Genomic DNA, 23,500 nt, shown 5'->3' with positions numbered 1-23,500 from the left:
CTCCAATTAGCGACCCACTAGGACTAACACTAATCGTGTTCTCTCTTCTGGTATTCCAAACTACCAGCTTTAGAGGCCTTAGTTCTGGGGTCCCTGAATGTGAATGTAGGTGCTTTGGGAATTTGGTTTCTTTACCTGTAGGTGGACATAGTCATAATCATCCATCCAGCTCCTTTCAGAGCCATCACTGCTGCCACAGTCAGCTATAGGCTGGTCCTTGCCCATGCTTGGGGGTAATGTCTTGTTGAGGGCCTGGGCCTTGTGGTCTCCAGAATGCAGCAGCTGTATCTGGGATCCAGCGTGAGGGTACTCAGTGGAGTTCATGATGCTCTCGGGCCCATTCTTCACATGTGAGCTGCCGGGGCCTTGTCTGAAGAGGGCCTCTGCATTGGTGTTGATGGTTGTGGTGAGCTGCTTGGCATCATCAGGCACCGTCTTTGCCACCATAACAAACCGGTCCAGATCATCACACTTGTTTTGGGGCTTGTTGATGGCCAGGACATTAAGGGACCAGTTGCATTCATTTAAGTCATGGCTGGTTTGACTCAGAATCTGGTGGGAGTCTTCCACTCTCTGGAGCTCCCGCTTCATTTTGTTGTGGAGGATGAGTTCTGGGAGGCAGGAAGCATTTGCTACAGCTCCCTTGGCAAAGTGGAGATAGTCCCTCAGAAACAGCTCCACCTTGTCCACTGCAGTGTGTATCTCATTGATGTGTCGTTCCATGTATCCGTAACACCGCCAGTCTGTGGTGGTGACTAGTGCCATTAGGTTGGAGACGCCCATCTCCAGGGTTTGCTGGAGCCGATGAAGTCTCTCAATGGCTGTGTCTGGATCCAGCAAGAGCCTTTTGTCCTGAGATGGGGAAGCTGACAGTGAAGACTCTTTTGAGGTGGTGGAAGATGTGGACATGTTACTCCTGGTGCTGCCTGTACTGGAGAAAGATAATCGGTTGATTCCATCTACCACATCCTGAGAGCTTTTGGCATCCACTGGGTTGTGCAGAGGGACATCATAAACACCATTTCTTTCTTCAGGGTTTGCTTTCTCACTGGTTTCTGCTGGTGGTTCCAGAAACTGAACCCCTCGTGGGATATCATATGCATCATTCTGAGCACCCACCAGTGGTCCCAGCTGTGGGGGCGAGTGTTTCAAGGAAATGCTTTGGTGTCTTTGTGTCACCAGTTCAGCAGCTCCGGAAGCATCACAGTTATATTTCATGTGAAGGTCATTCCCCACCAGCTTGGTACTAGTTGGGGGAATGTCATACACACCCTCAGGTCTGACATCTGGCCTTCCAGCTTGTCTCATCGGAGAAGGGAAATCATACTCTTTTTCCCTGAGCCCTGTTTCATCTCGGCAAGCAGAGGGGGGAATGGCATATACCTGGAAAGTAAGAACAAACTGAAACTAGTATTTGTTGAGTTGGCTCATGTTATCACGTGGAAACAACTGTACATTAAAATAAAGGCCTGGATTCTCAGTCCTGTTTGCTGCCTCCTTTTCTTCCACCTCTACTCACTATTGACAGGTATTTCCAAGGCTCTGCTCTGCTCCACTTCCTCCATCCTTTCATAAGTGCATCCTTCCCCTGGCCCCAGTGCTGCCTGTTGTGTGGACCCCCCCAGCTGAGTTGCCCTCTCTGGGGCCCAGTCCCACATTTCTTTTTTTTTTTCCCAAGGCTTCCTCCCATATTTTCATTTATTTGTTTTTCTAGAATTATATTTTATATTATTGCTTTCAGAGGACAGGGAACTCTTAGTACAAACAGACTTCCATTTGCAGTCAGTTCCTTCATAAAATAAATAATTGCTAGCATTTTTAGAGGGGGACAAATTAAATCTCAGCTTAAAGGCACCTGGGGGGGTGGTTATTATTTGAAACAATCACGTGCTAAATTCAGTCCCACATTTCTGACCACCTCCTGGGTACCCTTCCTTGGAGGGTTCAGGCTGAGAGGCAGTGTGTGCAGTAGTGTTCAGCAGTATGTTCTGCTGCTCTGTAGGAGTTCACTTACCCCTTTAGTAGGAGGGATGTCATAGACCCCTTGAGGTTTCATCTCTCCTACTGGAACTGAAAACAAAGGGCCTTTCACTGATGACGGAGGGATATCATATACCTGAAAAGAAATACTTGAGTTACCTGGAATAGAAATGTCTTATATTTGTCAGTTTTTATGCTATTAAGCTTTCAGTTATGGATTTATTTACAAGCTTATGTATCATGGCCTTATTCGTTGACAGCATTCTATGTAATAAGGTTGGTGAAATTTTTCTTTTTAAATTTCTTATTTTTTGAATTATCATGAATATAAAAATGATCTTAAGTGATATATCCACACTGTTTGTACTTAAAACCGTAGTTGAAATTATATACTTTCTGAAATAAAATGATAAAGTGATAAGCAACAAAAAGCTTTGTCAGATAATTTAAATAACATTCACTACAATGGCTCCTGAATAGACAAATCAAGCTTCCTATGAAATATATATAATTTGTAAATTTCCTTTCCTCTGTAGCCCTGAAGGAATGCCACCTGACGTGTTCCTATCCTCTGGGGATCACGGTCCTGGTACGTACCCCTTGAGTAGTATGGGAAGGAGGGATATCGTAGATGTCCTTTTGGTATCTGGTTGGGTACTCATACACATAGCCGTGGCCTGTCCTCAGTGGGGTTATCACCTGTGGGCAAGAAGACAAAGTTGTAAAATTCTGAGTTCAAGTCCTGAGTGAATCTCCTAGCCTCCTCATCAGACACTTCTCCCTCATTCCCCTCATCAAAAGAAAGGAAGAGAAAAATTCAAAGAAATAGGGAAGAGAGAAAAGGAAAGAGACAAGGGGATACTGGATCAGTAAACTTTTAAATCCCTCTTGAATTCCAGTGAAAAACAAGTACCTGAAATATCTCTACCCCCCTTCCCCATGGTAGAAAAATCCTCTCAAAGTTGGTCAGATAAAGTCTCAATTCCCAAAAATGTACTTCTAGGGAGAATCACTTTTACATTATGATTGCCCTAGATCATCGCTTTGGAGCATCAAAAGCCCAGCATAATGAAAAAAAAAAAATGTTAAGGTACTGAAACTATTTGTAAAGTGAATAATGCAAATAGAGTTCAGCCACTTAAAATTCCTCTCATACCGTCCCCAGGATGCCTCTTTATCTGACATTATTATGATTACAACTAAAATTCCACAGGTAACTACAGTACTTTTGTAAAGCTAAGGCTTACATATTGCTGCCTTTAGAAGCCTCTGGTCACTTTCAATCTAACTTAGAAAACAAATGACATACTGAGTCAGGGAGTCCCCAGGAACAGAGTTCAGGCCTCTGATCATTTCCCCATTCCCACCAGGGAAGCAAGCATCCCAGACAGTACCCAAGTCCAAGAGATGTCAAGAGTCAAGTACACTCATCACAACTCTGGCATCTGGAGCCAATGTCAATAAAACAAACTGCACCCAACAGGCTCGTGTTTTCGTGTCTACATACTTCACTGTGTCCTAAGCACAGATAGAGAAATCATGTGAACTTAAAACTCATTTTGAAATATATTTAATCTTCCAAGGGCTTCTAAGTTACCAGGGTCTTGTTTCTGCCTAACCCCTGCCCCTGAATGGCTAACAGAGCTCACCTCAGTATTGCCCATGACAGTTTTGAGAACAGATCTTGCCAATAAGGAAGAGCTTGTTGTTCCTTAGGAGACCATCATCTTTTATCCTTTCTCTAATATGAGAACTCTGGCATCAGGCTGCCTACAAAACTATGTGAAAAATGCTCATGTCTGTCCTCTTATGCTGAAGAGGGTGGAACTCAGCCAAATGCACCAATGCTCTTCTCCCCAGGGGCTCTAAAATGCCCAAGTTCAATTTGGTTTTAAATCCCTGGTGCTTGTGGATGATTGCTTCTCGAGATGAAGGTAAAAGAGATTAGTATGCAAGTATGCAGTCACCACCCCCGTCAAATCTCTCCACTGCCTGCAGTTTAATTAAGGAATCTATTGCTTTAAGGTTTGTTGGCACAGAGCATACAGAACCATTTTATCGAGTGGCTGCTATATTGTGCAAACCAAATGGTTCTTTTTAAAGCAGGATGCCCTTTGCTCAAGAAAAACATACTGTGTTCCTAATGCTCTTATATAATTTTTTTTCACTGTTGTTGAGGAGAGAAATGAAGTATCTTCTCTTAGTCTATCTCATCAGTTCCTCTATTTATAGCTCTCTATCTTGGTTTTATAATAAAACACACTCACAAGGCAGCTTTTGTTCATTCTAAAAGTTTCTAAGAGTGGATTCTATCTAAGGTTGCCAAGTTAGCAATAATGCTAATTGAAAACCAAGGCTGGCTGTGCTACAGGCCAGCTAAACAGCTTCATCTTTAGTTTAAGAAGCGAGGGGGCTGGGTTGTGTTGGTATCTGAAAATAACCCTTCGTGAAATGTAAACACATGGCATGACCTCAGGAAGGTGGGTGAGGACAAGGCTTTTCCTTTGCTTTGTGGATCTTCCCTGGCAGAGCATTAACTCTACCCAGTGTTTAACATCTCGCTTCCTGACAAATGTCACAGAACCCCAACTTGCTCTCTCTTTCTCATTTAGAGGATGCCTGTGGTCACCTGTTTTTTAAAAAACTTTGTATCCAAACCAGTCATTTTCCTTGTTTATGCATTAAAAGAAACAGATGGTGAAAACCACAGGGGAATAAAGCCAACAAAATACAACCTCCCCAATTCCAGCATTCCGATGTTACCATCTAATTTGCATTGGTTCACAAATGGCATTTAAATGGGACCAGAGTTTTGCATCTGGTCAGACACATCCAGGGCATACAGCAATCCACTGTGTGACTCCTAAAAGAACGTGGAGCTGGAATCTACTTTTGGATGCTCTCCTCCTCAGCCCATCACTTGGGTCACTTTCATGCCAATTGCGTGTTCCCTCCTCAGAGGAAAGTGCTGACTGTTCTGTACCTTACAAAGTATCCAGTTCTGTGGTTCATCAGGCCTTTTCTTCCTGCTTGACATAGTATAAAAAAAACTTTCCACTCTCCCGAGTTACTGAAGCTCAGCCTACCAGGAACACCAAGGTCTAACTCAGGGGACGTAAGTTTTGGAAGAATCCCCTGGAGGCAATTGCACAGCAAGGCATCGATGGAATTGCTACACAAAGGGCATTTTAAAACTGATTTTCTCAATGAAATCAAGTTATGTTTCTCATTTCCTTTCTCTCTGTTTGTTTTTCTTCCCTGCATTCCTTTCATTCTATGTATTTATTTATAGTTACAAGAGCTTAGACTTAGGAATTGACCAAACTGACCTCTTAGTACATTAGTGTTGCTGCAAAACGGGGCTAAACTGTGAGATTCCTAGGGCTCTCGGCACCTGCTTTCCTCATCACCCTGGAGGAGGACCTGCATTTTCCGAAAGTGGGTTTTCTGTCCTGGTGAGGAATCCGCCCTTCCTCTGATGTTAGTCAACTAACAGAGGAGTCTGAAGGTGCACGCTGAGAAGAGCTATGAAGCAGAGAAGAAGGGCTGACTGTAGACATTTATATCAGGGAGAGTCCAGTAAATAAATCTCCAAGGCTGGGCCCTGGCAGGGTACGATTAAAAGTCCAGAGACTGGGGTTTTGTCAGCTCTCTAATTAATCAGCTTGCATAAAAACAAGCAAACAGACATGACCTGCCCCACCCCACACTTTGATGTGTTTGATTTACACCATTTTGAGCCTCAGATCCTGGGCAGCATGAGCTGTTTTTGGAGATGCTTTAAATACTTCCCCATCTCATAATTACGAGAACTGTGCATGCTGAAATTTTAAAGAAGAGGAGTCTGTCTTTAGGGTAGTAGCCAGGGCTAGGGAACCCTGAAAACCAACCCGTGTGGGAGTCAGTGAGCTAGAAGAGAGGCCTTTAGGGTCCGTCACCCGTACCTCCACACTTGGTTTGGCACGGCTTGCACCTGGAGTGAGAGCATGCGCCTGCCGCTCACAGGCCTGCAGGGCTGAGCAGGGAAGGAGAAGGGAGAAGCAAGCCAGGTTGTGTAGGGGGACAGAACTCACACCCTACAGAGAAGAGGGTCAGTCCTCAGTTCCAGCCAACTGCCATCCTGAAAATATATACCCTGTGTTCCCAGATCTTTCAAGTTTCAGAAGAAACCAGAAATCTGGATTTTTATGTGAAATCTTCAAAATTGGCCCAAATATTTCAAACAATATCTTGGCCAAACTAAACATGTCTCTGGCCCCCAGGATACCTGTCTTTGCCTTCATTTGTGTATTTCTGTCCTCTCCCTTCAGTACCTTGAAAGCCTCTGAGGGCAGGGCCCAGGAGCTCCTTACCAATTCCATGACTTGGCAAGACTGAGCTGCCCCGTTTTTTGATACACACCCTGCCTTCACACCTCTGCACCTTCATTTCTGCTGTGTCTTTGTCAAGGTGCTCTTCTTCCTTTCCTCAGGATCAAATTCATTCAATTTTCAAGGCCAAGCAGGGTGCCTCTCTCCCATGATGCCTTCCCAGACAGATACAATAGCTCCCTCCTTGGCACTCCCCGAGCAGAGCACGGTATCCATACATATCTAAAGGTACTTGTCACTTGTGGTTTGGCTGGTTCAGTGCTTCTTGTCTTAGCACTGTGGAGACAGAGACCATTTTTTCTTCATTTGTATTGAAACAGCAGGACCTAGCACAATGCCTTGAATATAGCAGGCCTTAAATAAATGTATTGATTGAATATGTTAACAAACTAAAGGAAAGCTCAAGGCTGTTCTTAAGCAAGAGGATGTGGACCTGGAGAGGACACTAAACAAAGTCTGCATGTATGGAATAAGGTTGGGTATAGGATAAGTTAGCTTTAGGTTGAGTGGGACCTAAAGGATAAAGGGGCAGAACTGTGTCTTATCAACCATGCGTGGTAGTTTTGGGAGACAAGAAAGCAGAGAGACTGTTATATAAAGCTGGGAAATCAGAACCATGGAATAATTATCACCTGTACCACTGTTTAGTGCAAACCATTGTTGGAGACCAAGCAGGGCCCCCAGATGGTTTCCCTTTTCCCAGTCTAGAGCCTGCATGAGACACAAACACCTGTGTTCTTCCCAGCTACAGCTAGAAACATATGGGGGAGTTTTTCAAAGAGAGATCAAAACAAACTCTGCTTTTTACCTTAACATCAGAAGAAAAAAACAATAGAAAGGAACGGAGTCAAGCTTTCTGTAGTTGTGAGAACATGCGACGGGCCTGTGTCATGGAAAGCTGTGTAGCAGAGACCATGGCTGCACTGGGCTTTTAGCTCACTGAAAGGATTAGGTCTGATGAGGGGAGTGATTGAGAACCTCAGCTAGACTCACACAGAGCTGGACCTAAATCCTGGCTCTCCCACTTACCAGCTGTGAGAACATGACCACGGTACCTGTCCATTGTAAGCCTATTTCCTCATTAGTAAAATGGCAGTAAAAATGCTGATAGGATTTTATGAGCATTAAATGAGACAAAGTGCATAAAGTACTCAGCACAGAGTAAACCCTTAAGCCTTAGCTATTTTTAATACAATTGTTATCTAAGTTGATCTGTTCTAATTTTGGACTGAAATTGTGGATTAGGTTATTTAGATTAACCATCTTACTGAAGACAGCTTAAGAAAATGAGGAAAAGACACTAAAAATCTTCTTAATAGCATCAAAGAGGTAAAAGATAGTAAAGAATCACCAGGTCAAAATTTGGCAGTAGAGAAGGAATTCAGAGAGGTAAGCCCAAATTTTGAGGTTGCATTTTCCCTGAGAACACTTGCTGATCTGAAACTGTTGTCTCAGATGCTACATGTCTTTTTTATACCTTTCTCAGACGAGGAGGAATACTGGAACTGTACCGTAGTGGCTTACTGAGCTAGGGACCCTGATAAGCATGCCCCGCTTTGGATTGGGATCTTAAGGGCTGCATGCAAAAGTAGGATTAACTGGAAGTGAACCCACCCTTGCGTAGGCTGAGGCTAGGCTTTAAGTCATCGGGGTTGGCAAGAACATCTCAAAGTCTGAAATTAGAATCATGTGTGCCCATGAGGCTGGCAGAAGGAAATAAAATCCTCTCTGGAAGTAGAGAATATCTTTGTAGGATTTCTTTAAATGATTTCTACAAATATTAAAAAAAATGCAATGTCTAACACACAAAGATAACCAGGAACGTAGAAGATAAGACAGGGAAAAAAGAAAGTATGCCTTCTTTAAAAATATGATGAGGATGTTTTTTGTGTCTTCCTGATCACAGATCTCAGCTCTTAAGACCATTTGCTTCAAAATGTTTCATGATTAAACCATGGGAGACAAAATTTAATCACTCTTAGATTCAAGTCAGATGGAAAGAAATGAATCTGTACAAATGCATACAGTGTTCCTAGTGAGGTCTACGAGACAATGGGAATTTGAAATCAAAGCAGTAAATGGCAAGAGACTTTGGCCTTGATAACCAGCAGTAGCTTTATTTGGGCTACTGTTTTACGCTGGTCACATCAGTGTTGCCAATGTCACTATTATCACTATCACAGCCTAACCCACTTCAGTGGAAAACCCCAGGAGAAAACATGCTTTATAAGGCTTAGAGATAAAGATGTTTATCCAAGAGAAAGATGACAAGGTCCAAAACCCAGGGCACTTCACTGAATTTCTCTTCAGGCAAGGCGTTTTCAGTGGAAGATCACAAGCTGGGTTTGTCAAGAGGGTCTCACCAAGAAGTAGGGGACATTCACATCTGGGATGTCTAGAAGCAAAATACTTCTCACAAGACAACTTCTGCTCACACAGTAACACTTGTACCAAAGTCTCAGCAAGTCTACTTGGGGCCGCTTTCCTCGGGCATCCACTTTTCCTCCTTAAAGCAGAGCCTGGGATGGGGGCATCTCAGCAGCAGAGGCCCTGAGTTTAGGAGAACCTCAAGTTCTCAACTGCACGCTGACAGTTCAGTGGAGTGCTGGGGGAAGTGGGACGGGAGCAGGCTGTGCCACTCATGAAGGCAGATCCTCCTTGCCCACCAAGAATCCTGCAAAAGCCTATTAACAGGGCCTCAGATCCCACCACAATCTGCTGCGCTTTTTTCTGATGCCAGCCCTGCCACCCAGTGACTTATCACAACTTCTCATCTCTTTCTTCCAACATTCATCCCTGTTTTGATTCCTTCCCTCTTTTCCATGCTACCAGAAACTCCAAGGAAGAACAAAGACAGTGAAAAGGATATCTAGATAAAGCCTTGATAATTAACCAATGGAGTTATTCTAGTAGAGCGTGAATGTGGGTAACCAGCTCCTGGCGTTCTGCCCCAAAGCCTAGTCGGTAACTGGGCAATGCAGGTGGTGCTCAGGAAATATAATACGTAAATGATGACAAGTTAAAAAGTGCCACTGTGCCATAACAATTACAGTACAGATTTATAACCTCGCCATTAACAGTACTTAAGATTGTCAGAATTCAAAAGTGGGTTTCACTGATTAGCGGTCATCAATTTGCATTTTTCTTGGCATATGTAGAAAGTAAAATTAGATTGCTTCCTATCTATCTCTAAACCTCCCCAAACCTCCTGTTTTACTTATAATTTTATACTTTATTTATTTTTATCTCTGGGTTTCATGCATTAACAAGAGTATTTAGACTTCTAAAACTGCCTGTTGGAAAGGACTTATTTCACTTAAATGCCCTTAAAAAGCATTAACAGAGCCACCACAGTATTTATTAGATCTTATAATAACCTCTTTGTCTTCGAGCCCATGAACTCTGTAACCCTTTCCCTTTAAAGAAAACCCTAGGAAAAGAAACATTACTATTATCACTGCCTGCCCACTGGAACTTGGATCCAATTTTCAGAAACTGCAAAGTTGTAGAAGTTTGTCTGTTTAAAATCCAAGATTACTAGTTGCTTTTCTATGACCAGAGGAAAAGCCACATGTTGCCTACACTGGATTTATTAATTCTCTATAAATTCTCTCTGCCCAGCTTGGGTGCAGCCGTGAGCTCATTTATTTACTTGCATAGCAACAATATAATGAAAACTGGGTCTGGCCATAAAAAGCCACCTTCACGAGCCGTGGCCACGGTTAACCCTTCCTAATGCTTATCTTGTGCTCATCAAGATTTTTCTCCCTACTTTTGGGAAGCAATGTACTCTCCTTTAAAGACATTTTGATGTTCAATTTTATGCTAGAACTATACAGGCAGTCTCTTTTTCCAAATGAGGAAAAAGTCACAACTGAAAGCTCAGAAGTGGAACGGGGCTCGTGGGTCACTTTCATTTGACACAGCAATGGGCAGCGAACCACTCAATGGAAACAGTGCCCTGATTGTTAAGGCCCCAGCACGTCTCCCCTGCTGCTCTCAGGAAGCTCTTTGTGTAGCAAGCGCTAAAGCAATATTTAGTTATGGAGTGACCAAGCGCCAAAGAGCAGCTAGGAGCATTTAACGTGAAAGAACACAATTGGAAATGACGTCTGGGTTCCTAAGTGCTTGAGGTGTTTCTCTGGACAAAGCTGAATACAGCCCAAGACAGTTGGGTATAGCAAAGCCATTTCTTTTTTAAAAAATATCCCATGGACCAAAATGTTCTTTGAATGAAAACTAGAAAAGGCACAAGCATTTTTGTTCTTTTGATGTCCAAATAAATTCAACAGGACACTAAGCACTAAATGTAGATTTTGAAATGGATTTTAGAGAGATGCCCACAGATGCTCTAAAGGGGATGTAATTATGGAAATGAGTCAAGGAATGAAAATTTCTAGACACAAATGCCTATGGGCATCATTTGTTCCTTAAAAAAGAGACCTCCCACCGCTTAACTGGGAGAAAACACAATGGCTGATGAAGCAAACTGATCACGTGGCCGAACTCCATGCCAGTTCTGAAGGGGGCTGACCCAGAGCTGTCGCTTCAAGAAACACCAAGGGCCTCTGCCAAGCCAAGAGGATTAAACAGAGGAAAATGTGCAGAAAATAATGAGTTCCAGGACAAAGTATTTTCTCAGCTCTTGGTAACAAAGAAGGACTAAGAGTCCTCCTTATTACCCAGACCCGGTATGGGAGCAGGTCTGCAAATTCTCATTCTCCCTGGCTTAGTATATCCCAAGCCTCCCCCTTGTGTCCCTGCCTGCCCCTTGCTTTCTACTGACAGGGTTCTGTCTTCTAAAGGAGATTGTGGTTCTAGGTAGGAAGGTGGACTGGATTCTAAGGGAGGAGTAAGAAGGATTTGCCAACACTTTGAGAGGTCAACTGAAATTTATATTAACACCTGGCTGTCTTTTATTTAACAATCTTGAGGCTAGGTCATTTCATTAAACTTTTCAAGCAACACTGGGGCACAAAATCAGATAAGGACATTTGGGTCATAAAATTTTAGCAAAGATCATTAAAGATAATCCAGCCCTACTCCCCATTTCACAGTTGAGGGAACTAAGGTTCAGAGAGGTTATTCAGCTCCTTGATGACAGAGAAGAAATAAGAACCCTGGCTAGCTGGATCTAGCGGCCCAGCAGAATGTCCTTTTGCCTATATTGATAAGACATGTTAAAAATGTTACTACTTTTCTAATTTTACAATAAATACTCCCAGAGAAAGTTCCTTCTTTACTTGAGAAGCAAAACTTAAGAACTGGGTATCTTATTTTTGGAGGTGCCCCTTTTACTGACAAGCCCATTCTGGGAGATTTAACTTTATCTGGTTAAATGAAGGTATCCATTGGAAGCAATTTGAAAAGACTGTATTTCCAAAGGCAGAGAAAGCCAATCCAGCAATGGTCTCAGCAGCGTACCACGGACTTTACATCAGCGTAATGACCTGTTCAGTACTTCTGGATCGGCCCCGCATGAAACTGACCACTGCAGCTGGGAGGCGGCATTTCTACATTTCTTCACTCAGCTTCCCTCCACAGTGAGGCTACTCTAAGGATCTGAGGCAGGAGTCTTCTGGAGCGACTTTAATTCTTCCTGGCCAACAGGATGCTTTTTAGCACCCAGGATTCTGGTGAGCTGGACTTGCTAATGAAGTGTCTAAATGTGCCCTTTTGTTTTAGGGCTTGGCAACACCAACCATAAGCCAGGATGTAAAAATCATTAGTTTCAGAGTCAGACAGATGTAGCCTGAAATATCAATCCTGCCTCTTATTAGAGTTATGTCCTTCAGTAAGTTAACTTCTCAGACCTCAGCTCCTATCCTGAGAAGTGACGGTTGTGAGGAACACCTTCTGAGGCTGTTGAGAGGAGTAGATGCGATTCTTGACACAATGTCTGTAACATGGAGCCAAAGTTCAAAGGCACCTTTGAATCAATGCCACTTTATTTATTTTTTTTTTCAGTGATTTATTAATTATTATTTTTTAATCCTCACCTGAGGATATGTCTATTGATTTGAGAGATCGATTGGTTGCCGCCCATACACAGCCCAACAGGGGATCACATCTGCAGCCTAAGTATGTGCCCTGATCAGGAATTAAACCCGCAGTCTTTTAGTGTATGGGACGGTGCTCCAACCAACTGAGCCACCTGGCCAGGATGAGTCAACCCCACTTTAGATCTAAAACTATCTTGAAAAAGGAGTGAGTAACTTAATAACATGCTAAAGGCTGCACAGTTGATTGTTGAATGTAGAGGGAGGGGTAAGAAGGCAAATAACTATTCTGATAAACAACTAGTTTAAGCACACACTGCTTTGAGAAGACCAAATATTACAAAAATTATTCAAGTAAATCAGATGTGACAATGGCATTGCTAAAGGAGTCTTTGCTTCAAAAACTGATCACCTCTAGGGTCCCTTGGAAGAGAGGACTCCTTTGTACTCTTCAAATATTACTGGAGTTACAACTTTTAAGAAAGATACACCTCTCTAGAAGTATATTCCTTGACAACTAAGTTTGGGGCACAACTATTGAGAACCCAGTGCATTTCTGGTGGTATCTAGCTCTGCATTTTGCACAGTGTATGCATACAAAGCCACTTTTAAAGATGTGCCCCACCAACATCAAGTTTGAATGTCATCATAAATCAAATAAATAAATGTATTCTTTTCCTCTCGCTCACAAATACAGCATTAACCACTTAGCGTGACATCATACTACACACATAATATCTGACCTATTCACTCTGATAAGCACAGTCACTTAGCATGAAATCAGTGAAAAAGGAAGATTACCTCTGTTTGCTTTCATGTGGGTTTAGAAGAAGTTACTACTGCACTCTTAGACATATTCGTTATCTCTGAGCTCTGTAACAAACTGCAACTGAGTTTGTAGGCCCTGGCACTGACCAGACAAAAAGGACCTTTGTTCATTTTTAAGGAGCTATTACAGTTTGCTCATTCCACTGGCATGGGTGAGTCCACTGGGAAGAGATACTTCTCATTTTCAAAGTGAGCTCATCAAGTCCTGCCCCTGAATTGCTCAAGGACTTCAAATTTTGTGTAAGATTTAAAATTTATCTTGAATCTTGAGGGTAGAGATTTTAGATGAAAGTTCACTTCTCTGCATAGCTCAACACGCCATGTGCTGAGGAAATAAATTCATTTAAATTAGGATGATTTTTATACAGAAATGTACAGCTCTAGAACATGGTCATACTTTACTGAGTTTATAAGTGAAGAAACTAGAGGTACCTTCTGTCCTGTCAAACCCTGCTAGTTTTCCGGGGGTGTAAGTAGGTATGTGTGCGTGCATGTGTGTGTAAGAAGGGAATAAAAGAAAGTGAGGTAAAGTCAGAGTTTATCTTCTCTGGGCAATTTCGTTTCCTCTAAATCTATTTTTACTAGTTGGGAGACAGATCATACAGCTAATATATAGCAATCAGTTGGCCAGTAACTGAGTGTTGCTCTGGGCAACCAGATTTCACAATGCTTCAAATCCCAATAAGGGGAAGTCCTTTGCTCTTAAACATTGGCTATGGGTGTGTGCGTATGCGTCTGTGTGTGTGTGTAATTCACGATGACTCAGTGTCTAAGAAGGTATAAACATTGTAGCTAATCTATTTCTGGTTCTTATATTACCTTTCAGGAATGGGCCTAGAAGACTCGGCTAAAATCTTTGAATCATTTCCTGCCAACACATGCTGTGTCCCATTTTGGAAGGTAGGGAATGGTCTTTAAAGATAATATAATGGGATCTAGTCTAGATAAGTCTTAATATTACTTGAATTTTCTGAATTCCTATAGCAGTGCCGTTCCCGAAACACTACTTGCCCCAGCCTAGCCCATCATACCCATTACAATGGCAGGCCACTATTGTTTTAATGAGGCCACGAGCGCCCTTGAGATTAAGAGATGTGTACTGCATATTTTGGGACCATAGAGGAGGGAGACAATGTCGGTGTGCAGGCAGAAAGCTTCACAGAGGAGAAGAACATTAAAATGGGTCTTAAAGTATGAATGGGAGTTCACAGGTAGAATAGAGGAGGAAAGGCATTGTAGGTAAATAATAGAATACACAGAGGAAGCTCTGCTCCTCAGTATAAAAAATGTGGTTTTCCTTTTTAGGTCACTATAGAAGAGTTAACTGATCTTGTTGTCTAAACTGAACAAAATGCATAAAAGTTAGGTCTTCAGACGAGCTGAACTTTATTTACATCAGTCATGCTTTGGATGTTCATGTCTTGTGTACAGATAGTTGTGACTACAGAAAACAGATGGTGACATTCTCCAAGACCTTCTGGGGGAAAACTACCGTCTATAATGTGACCTATGTCATAACAGAATGTAATGAGCTGACTGATGGGATTTGAACCGTGTGTGACGGTGAATGGGTGATAAGAGTAGAACCACTTTTCAGTTTATTTAAAGGTCAACTCAAATTAAATGCTTCATTTCTCGCTTTGGCCTTACTCATTTGCTCCCTGGGGGTTATCTGTGTGCTGAGACTTTGCTATCAGCTTGGCCTGTTGCAGTGAAGACACAGCCACAGCCCCCGCCTGCCTTAATGGAGTTTACAATTTAGCCCATACTGATCTTCAGAAGGACTCAAAATAAATCTAGTTCCTCCGGTTAAAATAAAAGCAACATGTCCAAACGATAATCAAAGGAATACACGTAACTCCCCAGGAAGATCACGCATGAAACGGATGAACCGAAGAGGCTGTGTTACTGATCTCTGAAGCAGAGAAGTGAGACTTTTTCAGACCTTTGTAGACCGTAGGCTTTTGGGTGTTTGGGGGCTTCACTCCAAACCATACTACCAAACAATGGAGAATTTTTGCTTTAAAAAAATCAAGAACATTTAAAAAATATAATTCAGCTTTTCAAATTATTGGACTATGAGTAACTCATTTAATTTAGAATTGCCTATGAGTTCTTGGCGATCATAGGACATATTTAGAAATCTTTTCAAAGTGAGAAAAGTCTAACCTACAAATTGTTTTTAAATGTAATGAAATATTTATGAGCCCTAAATGTAATAATGAGATTGACATGATATTGTTTCCTACACATTTGTCTGTTTATTAATTTCTATTTTGCAGATTTCGTGTTTTATAGTTTGGAGCCAAAGTCTTTTTTTCAGCTCTGAAACATTCTCGTAGGTCCTGGGCATTGTGCCCACAATGCCTGATGGATAAAACGGCCCTGCACACAAACCCAGAGTGAAAAAGACTGATGAAACTAAGTAAAGGTGTCAGTGTGTATGGTTTCCAGATAACTTTGGGAGTTGTTTTCCATTCTGTGCAAAAGTCTTGTAGAACCAGAGAGCCGCATACACAAAGGGAACAGCCTATGCGCTGGCACTGAAGTATTTGCATATTTGGTGTAGAGTGAGAAACACAAACAGGGCTGATGCAGTTCCAAATAAACTCTGAGAAAGGAAAGAAGAACAAGGCGAGGGGGACTAATACTGTTAAGCCCCTGCTATGCTAAGCACTGGCCAGGTCCTTTCTGTGTATTGTTTTGTTCACAAAAAGTCTCACAACAACCCTATGATTATTCCCATTGTACAGATGAAGAAAGCAAAGCTTACAGAAGTTCAGTAACTTGCTGAGGAATAATAGGTATGAAGAAACAGAGCCAGGAGTCAGACTATCCCCAGCCCATGCTCTTTTCACAATACTCGTGCTGTCCTCTCATTTCACCAAAGGGTGGGGATTGTATTATGTGATTATCTCTCCCTAACCGCTGATTTAATGAATGACGAATGTCTTTTGATGTGGATGGGGTGCAAGAAGGTGGGTAGAGGCTGGAGTTTCCCAGAGAGCAAAGTTGTAGTGATAGAAGGCAGAATTCACTCTTTTTCTTTCCCTCAGTGATTCATTAGTAGAAAAAACTGTGGTGGATAAAATTTCTGAAGCCAATAGTCTGTTTGCAACATCAAGGGAATCTTTAATCATGGAAAGTCCCGAATCACAATCAGATTGGAATATATCCAACCCCTACATGGTCCCTTCACAGTCTTCCTAAGTGTGGAGTCCTGGACTACCTCCCCCCCAAACTATCTAAGGAGTTTACTAAAATGCAGAATCCCAGACCTGGGTTTAGAATCCCAGAAAGGCCTGGGGATATGCATTTTAATTCACCTTCCTTCCATCTCTGGGTGATCCTTAGGCTCTCTAAAATTTTAAAACCACACTTTAGTGGTTCAGAACCAGATTCCACTATCTCCTCTTTCTTCTTTAATAGATTTTAAGGACCATAGCTTAAACTATCAAGAATGTCTAGTTCTGGATCCACCACCCTTTTATAAATGAGATATTTGAAAAGAAAGTAGGTATGGGACTATTAAACTACAATGAGACCTCACCTCCCTCACCCTCAGGCTGGGATTAACCCTACTGTACTGGGATTAACTCTTGAGGCTTTCACCTAAATCATTAGGATATCTGAAAATATCTGAATTAGAAGCTTACACTGAGGGAGACATTGATAGAAGTTTTTAAAACAGCTGCTATTACCTAGAAGGTTAAAGTTACCTCTTAGCAGCCAAGTCATCTCCACCAGGAAGGAAGGAAGGAAGGAAGGAAGGAAGGAAGGGAAACAAGTGGGGAAAGAAAGAGAAAGAGAAAGAGGAGGAGGAGGTTGGGGGGGGGAGAGAAAGAAAAGAGGAAGGAAGGAAGAGTGGGAGAGGAAAGGGAGGAGGATAAACTCACTCCCATGGGAGGAAGGGTTGTAAGCCAATGGTCTAGTGAGTAGGACAGAGGTAGACATCCTAGAGAACCAAAGGCTCTGGGATGACTTCCAGGTGAGGTCAGGATATCCTGCAGAACACTTGGTGTTTGGCAGGAAAGAGCCTCCTGCCCTTCCCATTCTCACATGTTACCACCTCAGGCCCCCACTGCTCAAAGCAGCTGAGGGCTCCAGGCGTTCGTTCTCTCCTCCTGAGCTCTGGTCAAGTCTCCAGGTCTGCTGGCATCCCCTGAAAGGGCTGGCAGGGGTCCTTTTCAGAAACTGGCTTCCTCCTACAGAAATCATCCACCCACCTTTTGTTAAACATAGTATGTTCCACTGATTTTAGAATTTAAAAACAAACATAACATTGAGTTCAAGTGCCTAAGGGTAACCCAAGCCCCCCAACATCAATCCAAGGGAAGGCGTGGTCAGAGTCTCTCCCCACTAACAGGATGGAGAGTCATAGAGCTAATCTGCAGTGTAGTGACAGCAAATAAAATGGGAAGAAGTCTGAGGTTTTAGGTTTTTCAGACTTGGAAATAAAAAGGTTGAGTCTAAAAAAGAAAACATGTTACCTTCCTGCCAAAATAAACTGTGATGAAAGTTTAGACCCCACCACCTTTCAGCCAAGCATTTCCTGTTCTGGTCTCCCCTGTCTGCCTCATACTAGCTCAGATGAAGGGAGAGCTATTTTTAAGGTGCAAACAACCAGCACTAAGAATGAGAGATGTTATTCATTCATAGTTACACCTTTCAACTGTTCTTTTTCTCCTCTGGAGACAGAAGCCTGGTTTGGCTTTCCCTTTGACCTTGAAATCGATGGGGTAATGACTTTGAAAGGTCATGGCCAGTCTATCTTTGCAGACAGGAATCATTGGCTGAGGCAACACAAGTAAGAAAGCTGTTTACCACTTCTTGAGGAATTACTCCTAACGTGCACACACTCGGGTTAGGCACACGTGTGCTCCCGAGAACTATTTGGTATAAGAGGTGATTTGGATTCATTTGTGTTTTGTTATTTAAGAAATCCAATAGCAAATTCCCCATCCCCATTGTTTTTCAACACAGGATTCCATTATCATGCAAATAGATATTCCCTAATTTATACGGATTTGTAAATTCAGATTTTGTATTGGATTTTCCTGAGGCACTGACCTGTATATGTAGTGTTCTAAGAGCCTACAAGCTCTTTCTGGCATGGAGCTGCATCTTTTGTCATTCAGAAGTCTTTTCTTAGTCTGTTGTTAAATTGGCCTATTCTTAACACCAAACCTACTGGACACTCCCTCTGTAGACCCTTGGAATTTGCCAGTAAACAAAAGAGAAAAGCCCTCCCTTATGCTCACATAAGCATCATCTGGGTTGTGGCTGTTACCCCCATAAGCTCAATGACATTATTTTCTTCCCGGCACCAGACAGAACAGTTTGCTTCTGTCCCTCCACTACAATATAAGCGTCAGGAAGGCTCTATCCACCCTTTAACTTGTCACTGTATCACAAGCAACAAAATATACTAGATGCTTAAAATTCATTCAATTAACAAATTTCTATTTATCTCAAACTGTTAAGGCATTTGGAATTATACAGAGTGCTGAAGAGGTGGGTCCTTTCCTTTCATCTTTTTTTTTTTTTTTAACATCTTGCCTTTCTAAACATCTTAGCTCTGCTGTTTCCACCCACTGGCTCAGGCATTATTGTAGAAATTACTTGAAGAATAAGAGGATGGCTCCTTTCTAAATACAAGTATCTATGTATTTTAAATGAGTCAAACTGTAAGCTAGCAACTCTGAAGAACAAGTTGGTTGGCATGACCCACACTCCCAGCTTCCTTGCTTCCTCTACCTCCTGTGGGTTCTTTGTGCACCCAGGCCAATGGGGTTGAGACTCAGCTTTCGGTAAAAGAAGGGTCCTTGTTGCATCACTGTGCTTATACAAAATTTGGTGCCTTGTACCATTTAAGGAAGAAACAGAAAATACTGGAAACTATTTGAGTGCAGAACTTAGATCTGAAGGAAGATCTATCAAAAAGATGGAGAGGAACAACTTAATGATCCCATATAACCTGGAATGACACAGGAACTTATTATGACCTTTGATCAACAGTAATTGGCACCTGGTAGGAATTCAAGAAACTTTTGCTGACCAATGAATGAAAAAATGATGCAAAAATAATGCTGAGCTAGGGTATTTAGATATACTTACTTCTTGCAAGACATACTTCTTAGAAGGGTCAAGTTCTTTTTTTTTTTCAATTCTGGATTTTTATTTTCTTTAATTAATTAATTTATTTTTATTCAGTTACAATTGTCTGCATTTTCTCCCCTTCCCTCCACCCTACCCCAGCCAGTCCCACCTCCCTCCCCCACCTCTACCCTCCCCCTTGATTTTATCCTTGTGTCCTTTATAGTAGCTTATTTTGGGAACATTTCTATTGCTCTGAGTGCAAAGGAAAATAATAAATTGGTACAAAATTTCAGTCAGTTGTCCACTCACCTTTTTACTAAAGTGGTGACCATTAGCGCTCCCAATGCCTCTTTGCACAGATGGTGGTACTTGATACACATCTTGTTCCTGGGCACCATGGCCAGTGGGTACTTGATAAATTCCCTGATTTTGGTAGGAAGGTGGCACTTGGTAGATTGTGTCTCGAGGAGCACCCTGTGGGTTTGGCACTTGGTAGAGCTTCTGTTGGCCAAAGGTTTGGTGAATCAGTCCAGGAGTAGGCTGGTCCTGACTGGAGGAGGCCTCCTGCATGGGACCAATCAGAAGCTTCACCCGGTTGCCTGGGACAATGCCTTGCCGACCGTGTAAGGAACAGAGCCACCATCCTTCCAGTCCTCCAGTGTTCTGCTCTATGACAGTCAGGATGTCTCCTTTGCGAAAGGCCAGTTCCTCAGCACACTCTGGGACATTGTCATATAAGGCTCTTGCCATAAGATTCTAGGAAGGAAAGAACAGAGGGAAATCATCTTAGAATATTAGCTTAGGCCCTTTAACACCTAAAGCCCTTCCTCTTATGGAGAGGTGCACCTCCTGAAAGAAGAGAGGAATAAATCTAAATGATAGCCTGTAAGGAGAAAACCAGATGGTGCAGACAAAAGACAGATACATACATTCTGTGTCTGCCACCAATGACATCAGACTGCCTCCTTGGAAAAGCTCAGAACACCACAAGAGAGCTTTCCTCTAGCAGTAGATGCTGTGCCAAGGAATTATGAGTAGCACTGCTAAAGAGTCAGAGAATAGTTCAATATACAAAACACTTTTCTTCCTTTCTTAAAGCCAGCTTAAGGAATAAAATAGTCCAAGATATTCATATGTACTACAACTGACATTTCTCATTTTTTTCATGAAGGGTTAATGAACATCCCTGGTAACAAACAGTACAAACAGCATTTACATTTAGTGTTAAAATGGAACCAACAGTACACTTATATATGCCTTGGCAGTGGTTAAAAATTTTTATTCTCAGTTGATCACAAGGTCCTTGGAAACAGGGAGAATCTCCAAGCAAGCATTTTTTCCATGATCATGGAGCATAGAGCATAGTGTGACGGGAGTCTCTTATCTCCAGATTTGATGGCAGGGAGCTACGAGGAGTTCATCACACATTGGTAGATGCCACCTCTTTCTGCTGGTCTTCTATTCATACCTTTCCTGAAGGCCCCTCCTCAGCCTGCCACTATTTCCTACTACTTGAGTCTCGCCATTCACATCAGAAAGGCTGTGCCTTCCCCTTTCAGGGGCCCAAAACACTTTCTCTCTTTGTATGAAGGCCTGTCTGGTACATTCAGTACTAAGCAGACAGCCAAAGTAGGCATTCAGCAGAGAGTGGGCAGGCAGTGCATGTTGACATTCTTGGAAGCCTTTCAAAGGCTCCGAAGATTTCATTTCTTGGCGTTAGTAATGTTTCGCAGCATGATGGCAGCCATCACCACATGCCTGTTCCTTCCCAGCACACAGAGGAGTCAGGGAGCGTTGTAAATTCACCGCAAGCACTAGGAAAACTAAAAGCGCTCTCTGCAGAGCTTCCCGAAAACGTCTGGGTGCACTACTAAATGTTACTGTGATGATGACCATTTGGGGCCGGAGGGGCTGCTGACTGCATGGAGCACGTTTGTGACTTCGCGTAAGAGTAGAACTTGGGGTTGGTGTTGTTTGGACTCCTGTGCCCTGTTTTTTCTTCTCTAGAAATGTGGACTTCATGCTTTGCATTCCTTTTTAACGGACGTACATTAATCATCTACCCCTGTACTGTGCCCTGTAACCGCAGCTATTGCTCTGTGTGCTGGTTCTCTGCTGTGGAGTGGTCGTACTCTGTGAGGGGTCTCCCCTCTGGCCAGTGGTTGGGAAGGCGCCCTACTTTTACTCTGTTAACCCTCCTCTCAGTCAATGCAACTACTTAAGCTAAGGAAAGGAGATAAAACCATAGAGGTCAGTACCTAGGGAGCCTGGTGATGCTCTTTAAAGATAAGGTTAAAGTCCTTGTTCTTGAAAGTTTTGAGGTCCAGGAAGTTGATGTAGCCAGGTAAGCAGTAAGGGAAGCCAAAGGGAAACTGAGGGTTTATATTCCAGGTGAACATTTTACTTAGTATTTATATTCTAGGAAGCTTTGGGTTCCTTTCAACAATGAAAAGTTCACATATATAAAGATAAAATCATTCATCATTCTTTCCTGCTTTGAGGAGCCATTTAAGAATGTGTAATGATCCTAAAATCTCCTCTGTTTCTCTTCTTTCATCTTGTGGATGTTGTGTAATTTAAAAGAAAAGTCATAGATTACAGAAAACAGGATTCTGGTCCTTCGCGCCAAAATGATTTGAGGGAATTACTCCACCAGAGTGTACTGAGATTATAGAACAGAGAGAGAGAGAAAGCTGACCGTCCCCCCCACCACACACACACACCCCGCTCCCTGCCCCCAGCCTCTGTTCCTTTTTCCAGGGCCCATTTAACAATTGGGAATGGCTGCTAAGGAAGTCCCAAGATGAAATCAGAAGTGATAAATAGTAGAGGCCAGTTCTACAGGAACTAAGGGTGGGTGGCTGTGCACCTTGACTTCAAAGCAAAGAAAGAAAGGAAACAAAACAGTAGAAAGGTAAAGGACTATGGACCCAATCAGGATAAATAAGTTGAGGCTTTTGGTGCTGACCCACTGCTGTGGAACTCCATGGAGCATGGACATAGAGCACTGGACCATGCTTGATTAGAGTGGGAGAAGTCCCTGTGTGAGCACTGTTCTGGATTTTCTTTGTCATCTGTCCCAGTAGCCTTCCCACCACCTGGTAAGCAGCATGCTAATGTGTCTAGAGGAGCTTCAAGAGCTGCTTCTTTGGGAATACTTTCAGAGCCCAAGTCCTTGCTAGTGGAGCCACTGTGGGTGAATTCTCCTATTTGTGCATGATTTCCCAGCAGTCCTCCTTACTGCCTACAGAGATCAGGATTTAGAAGGAGGGCTTGGCATGGCTGTTAGTGCCAGGCCCCCCAGTACCATCTTGACACCTCCTACACTGACAGATATTCTTAGTCTTGGCTGAAGAGGAGAGAGCTATTTAATATCTGTGTAAGCTACAGGGAGCTAATGTCTATACCCTGACACTCTCCCAAACAAAAGATTCCAGCTCTAGAGAACTTTAGAGACACTTGCACCCAACCTCCTCATTTTACAGACAGAAAGTAGATTGGTGGGGGGCGGGGTGGGGGACAGTGTCACATTTTATCATTTGACTAAGGCCACACTGTTGGAGTCAGAGATGAGAACAGAACTCTGGTCTCTTGGTTTAATTCTCTTTCTACCTTAGCTCTAGTATACAGTGTCCTTCTAACTTGGCTCAATTCCATTATATTTCATTCAGTACAGTTCTAAAGATGACCAATTCTTCTTGTCATTTCTATAAAATAAATAGATTCTTGGGGCTTAGTGTCCGAATTGTGCAACTTGGGAAGATTACCTCTCCCCCTTGACCTTAACTTCCCCAACTATAACATGAGAATGTGGATAATAACACCGACTTCATAGTTTGCTGTGAAAATTAAATGAGTTAATTCAAGTCAAGTACTTAACACTGCCAGAGACTTAGGAAGTTACTGTTACTATTTATTTAACTTACTGGATGGCACTTTGGACTTAGGCTCCCTACCCTGTTCACCGCCTCTCAGTTCTCAGTCAAGGGTTCACCCTATTCTACTGATGCTATCACATATTTATTTAATATGTAACTGATATTTCCCTTGCTTACAATTGCATTTAGGAGAATTGTCTCTCAAAACAATATTGCTTTGAATTAATAACGAGTTCTAGGCATTGCAACCTCTTGTCAAGTATCTGCCTACAAACAGCAGCAATAAAACTGCTGGTTGCATTCAAGAGACCTTCTGAGGCAATAGACCAATACTAATCCTAATGAT

General features: G+C 42.5%; 1 protein-coding gene across 4 annotated transcripts in view; it reads right to left on the bottom strand.

Moving 5' to 3' along the window:
• NEDD9 (neural precursor cell expressed, developmentally down-regulated 9) overlaps window positions 1–23,500 on the bottom strand; it is a 177,340-nt gene that overhangs the window by 5,733 nt on the left and 148,107 nt on the right. For all 4 annotated transcript variants that reach the window (XM_045199443.3, XM_045199445.3, XM_045199444.3 and 1 more), the window contains 4 exons: window positions 19,586–20,032; window positions 2,578–2,679; window positions 2,015–2,116; window positions 136–1,383 (listed from right to left, as the gene is read on the bottom strand). In XM_045199443.3, coding sequence (XP_045055378.1) covers window positions 136–1,383; window positions 2,015–2,116; window positions 2,578–2,679; window positions 19,586–20,032 — 1,899 coding nt within the window. The remainder of the gene's footprint in view (window positions 1–135; window positions 1,384–2,014; window positions 2,117–2,577; window positions 2,680–19,585; window positions 20,033–23,500) is intronic.

This window comes from Desmodus rotundus, chromosome 3 (assembly GCF_022682495.2).
Source record: "Desmodus rotundus isolate HL8 chromosome 3, HLdesRot8A.1, whole genome shotgun sequence".
NCBI classification, from domain to species: domain Eukaryota; kingdom Metazoa; phylum Chordata; class Mammalia; order Chiroptera; family Phyllostomidae; genus Desmodus; species Desmodus rotundus.
The sequence above is the reverse complement of the archived record's forward strand: the minus strand, read 5'-3'. Positions and strand labels throughout refer to the sequence as shown.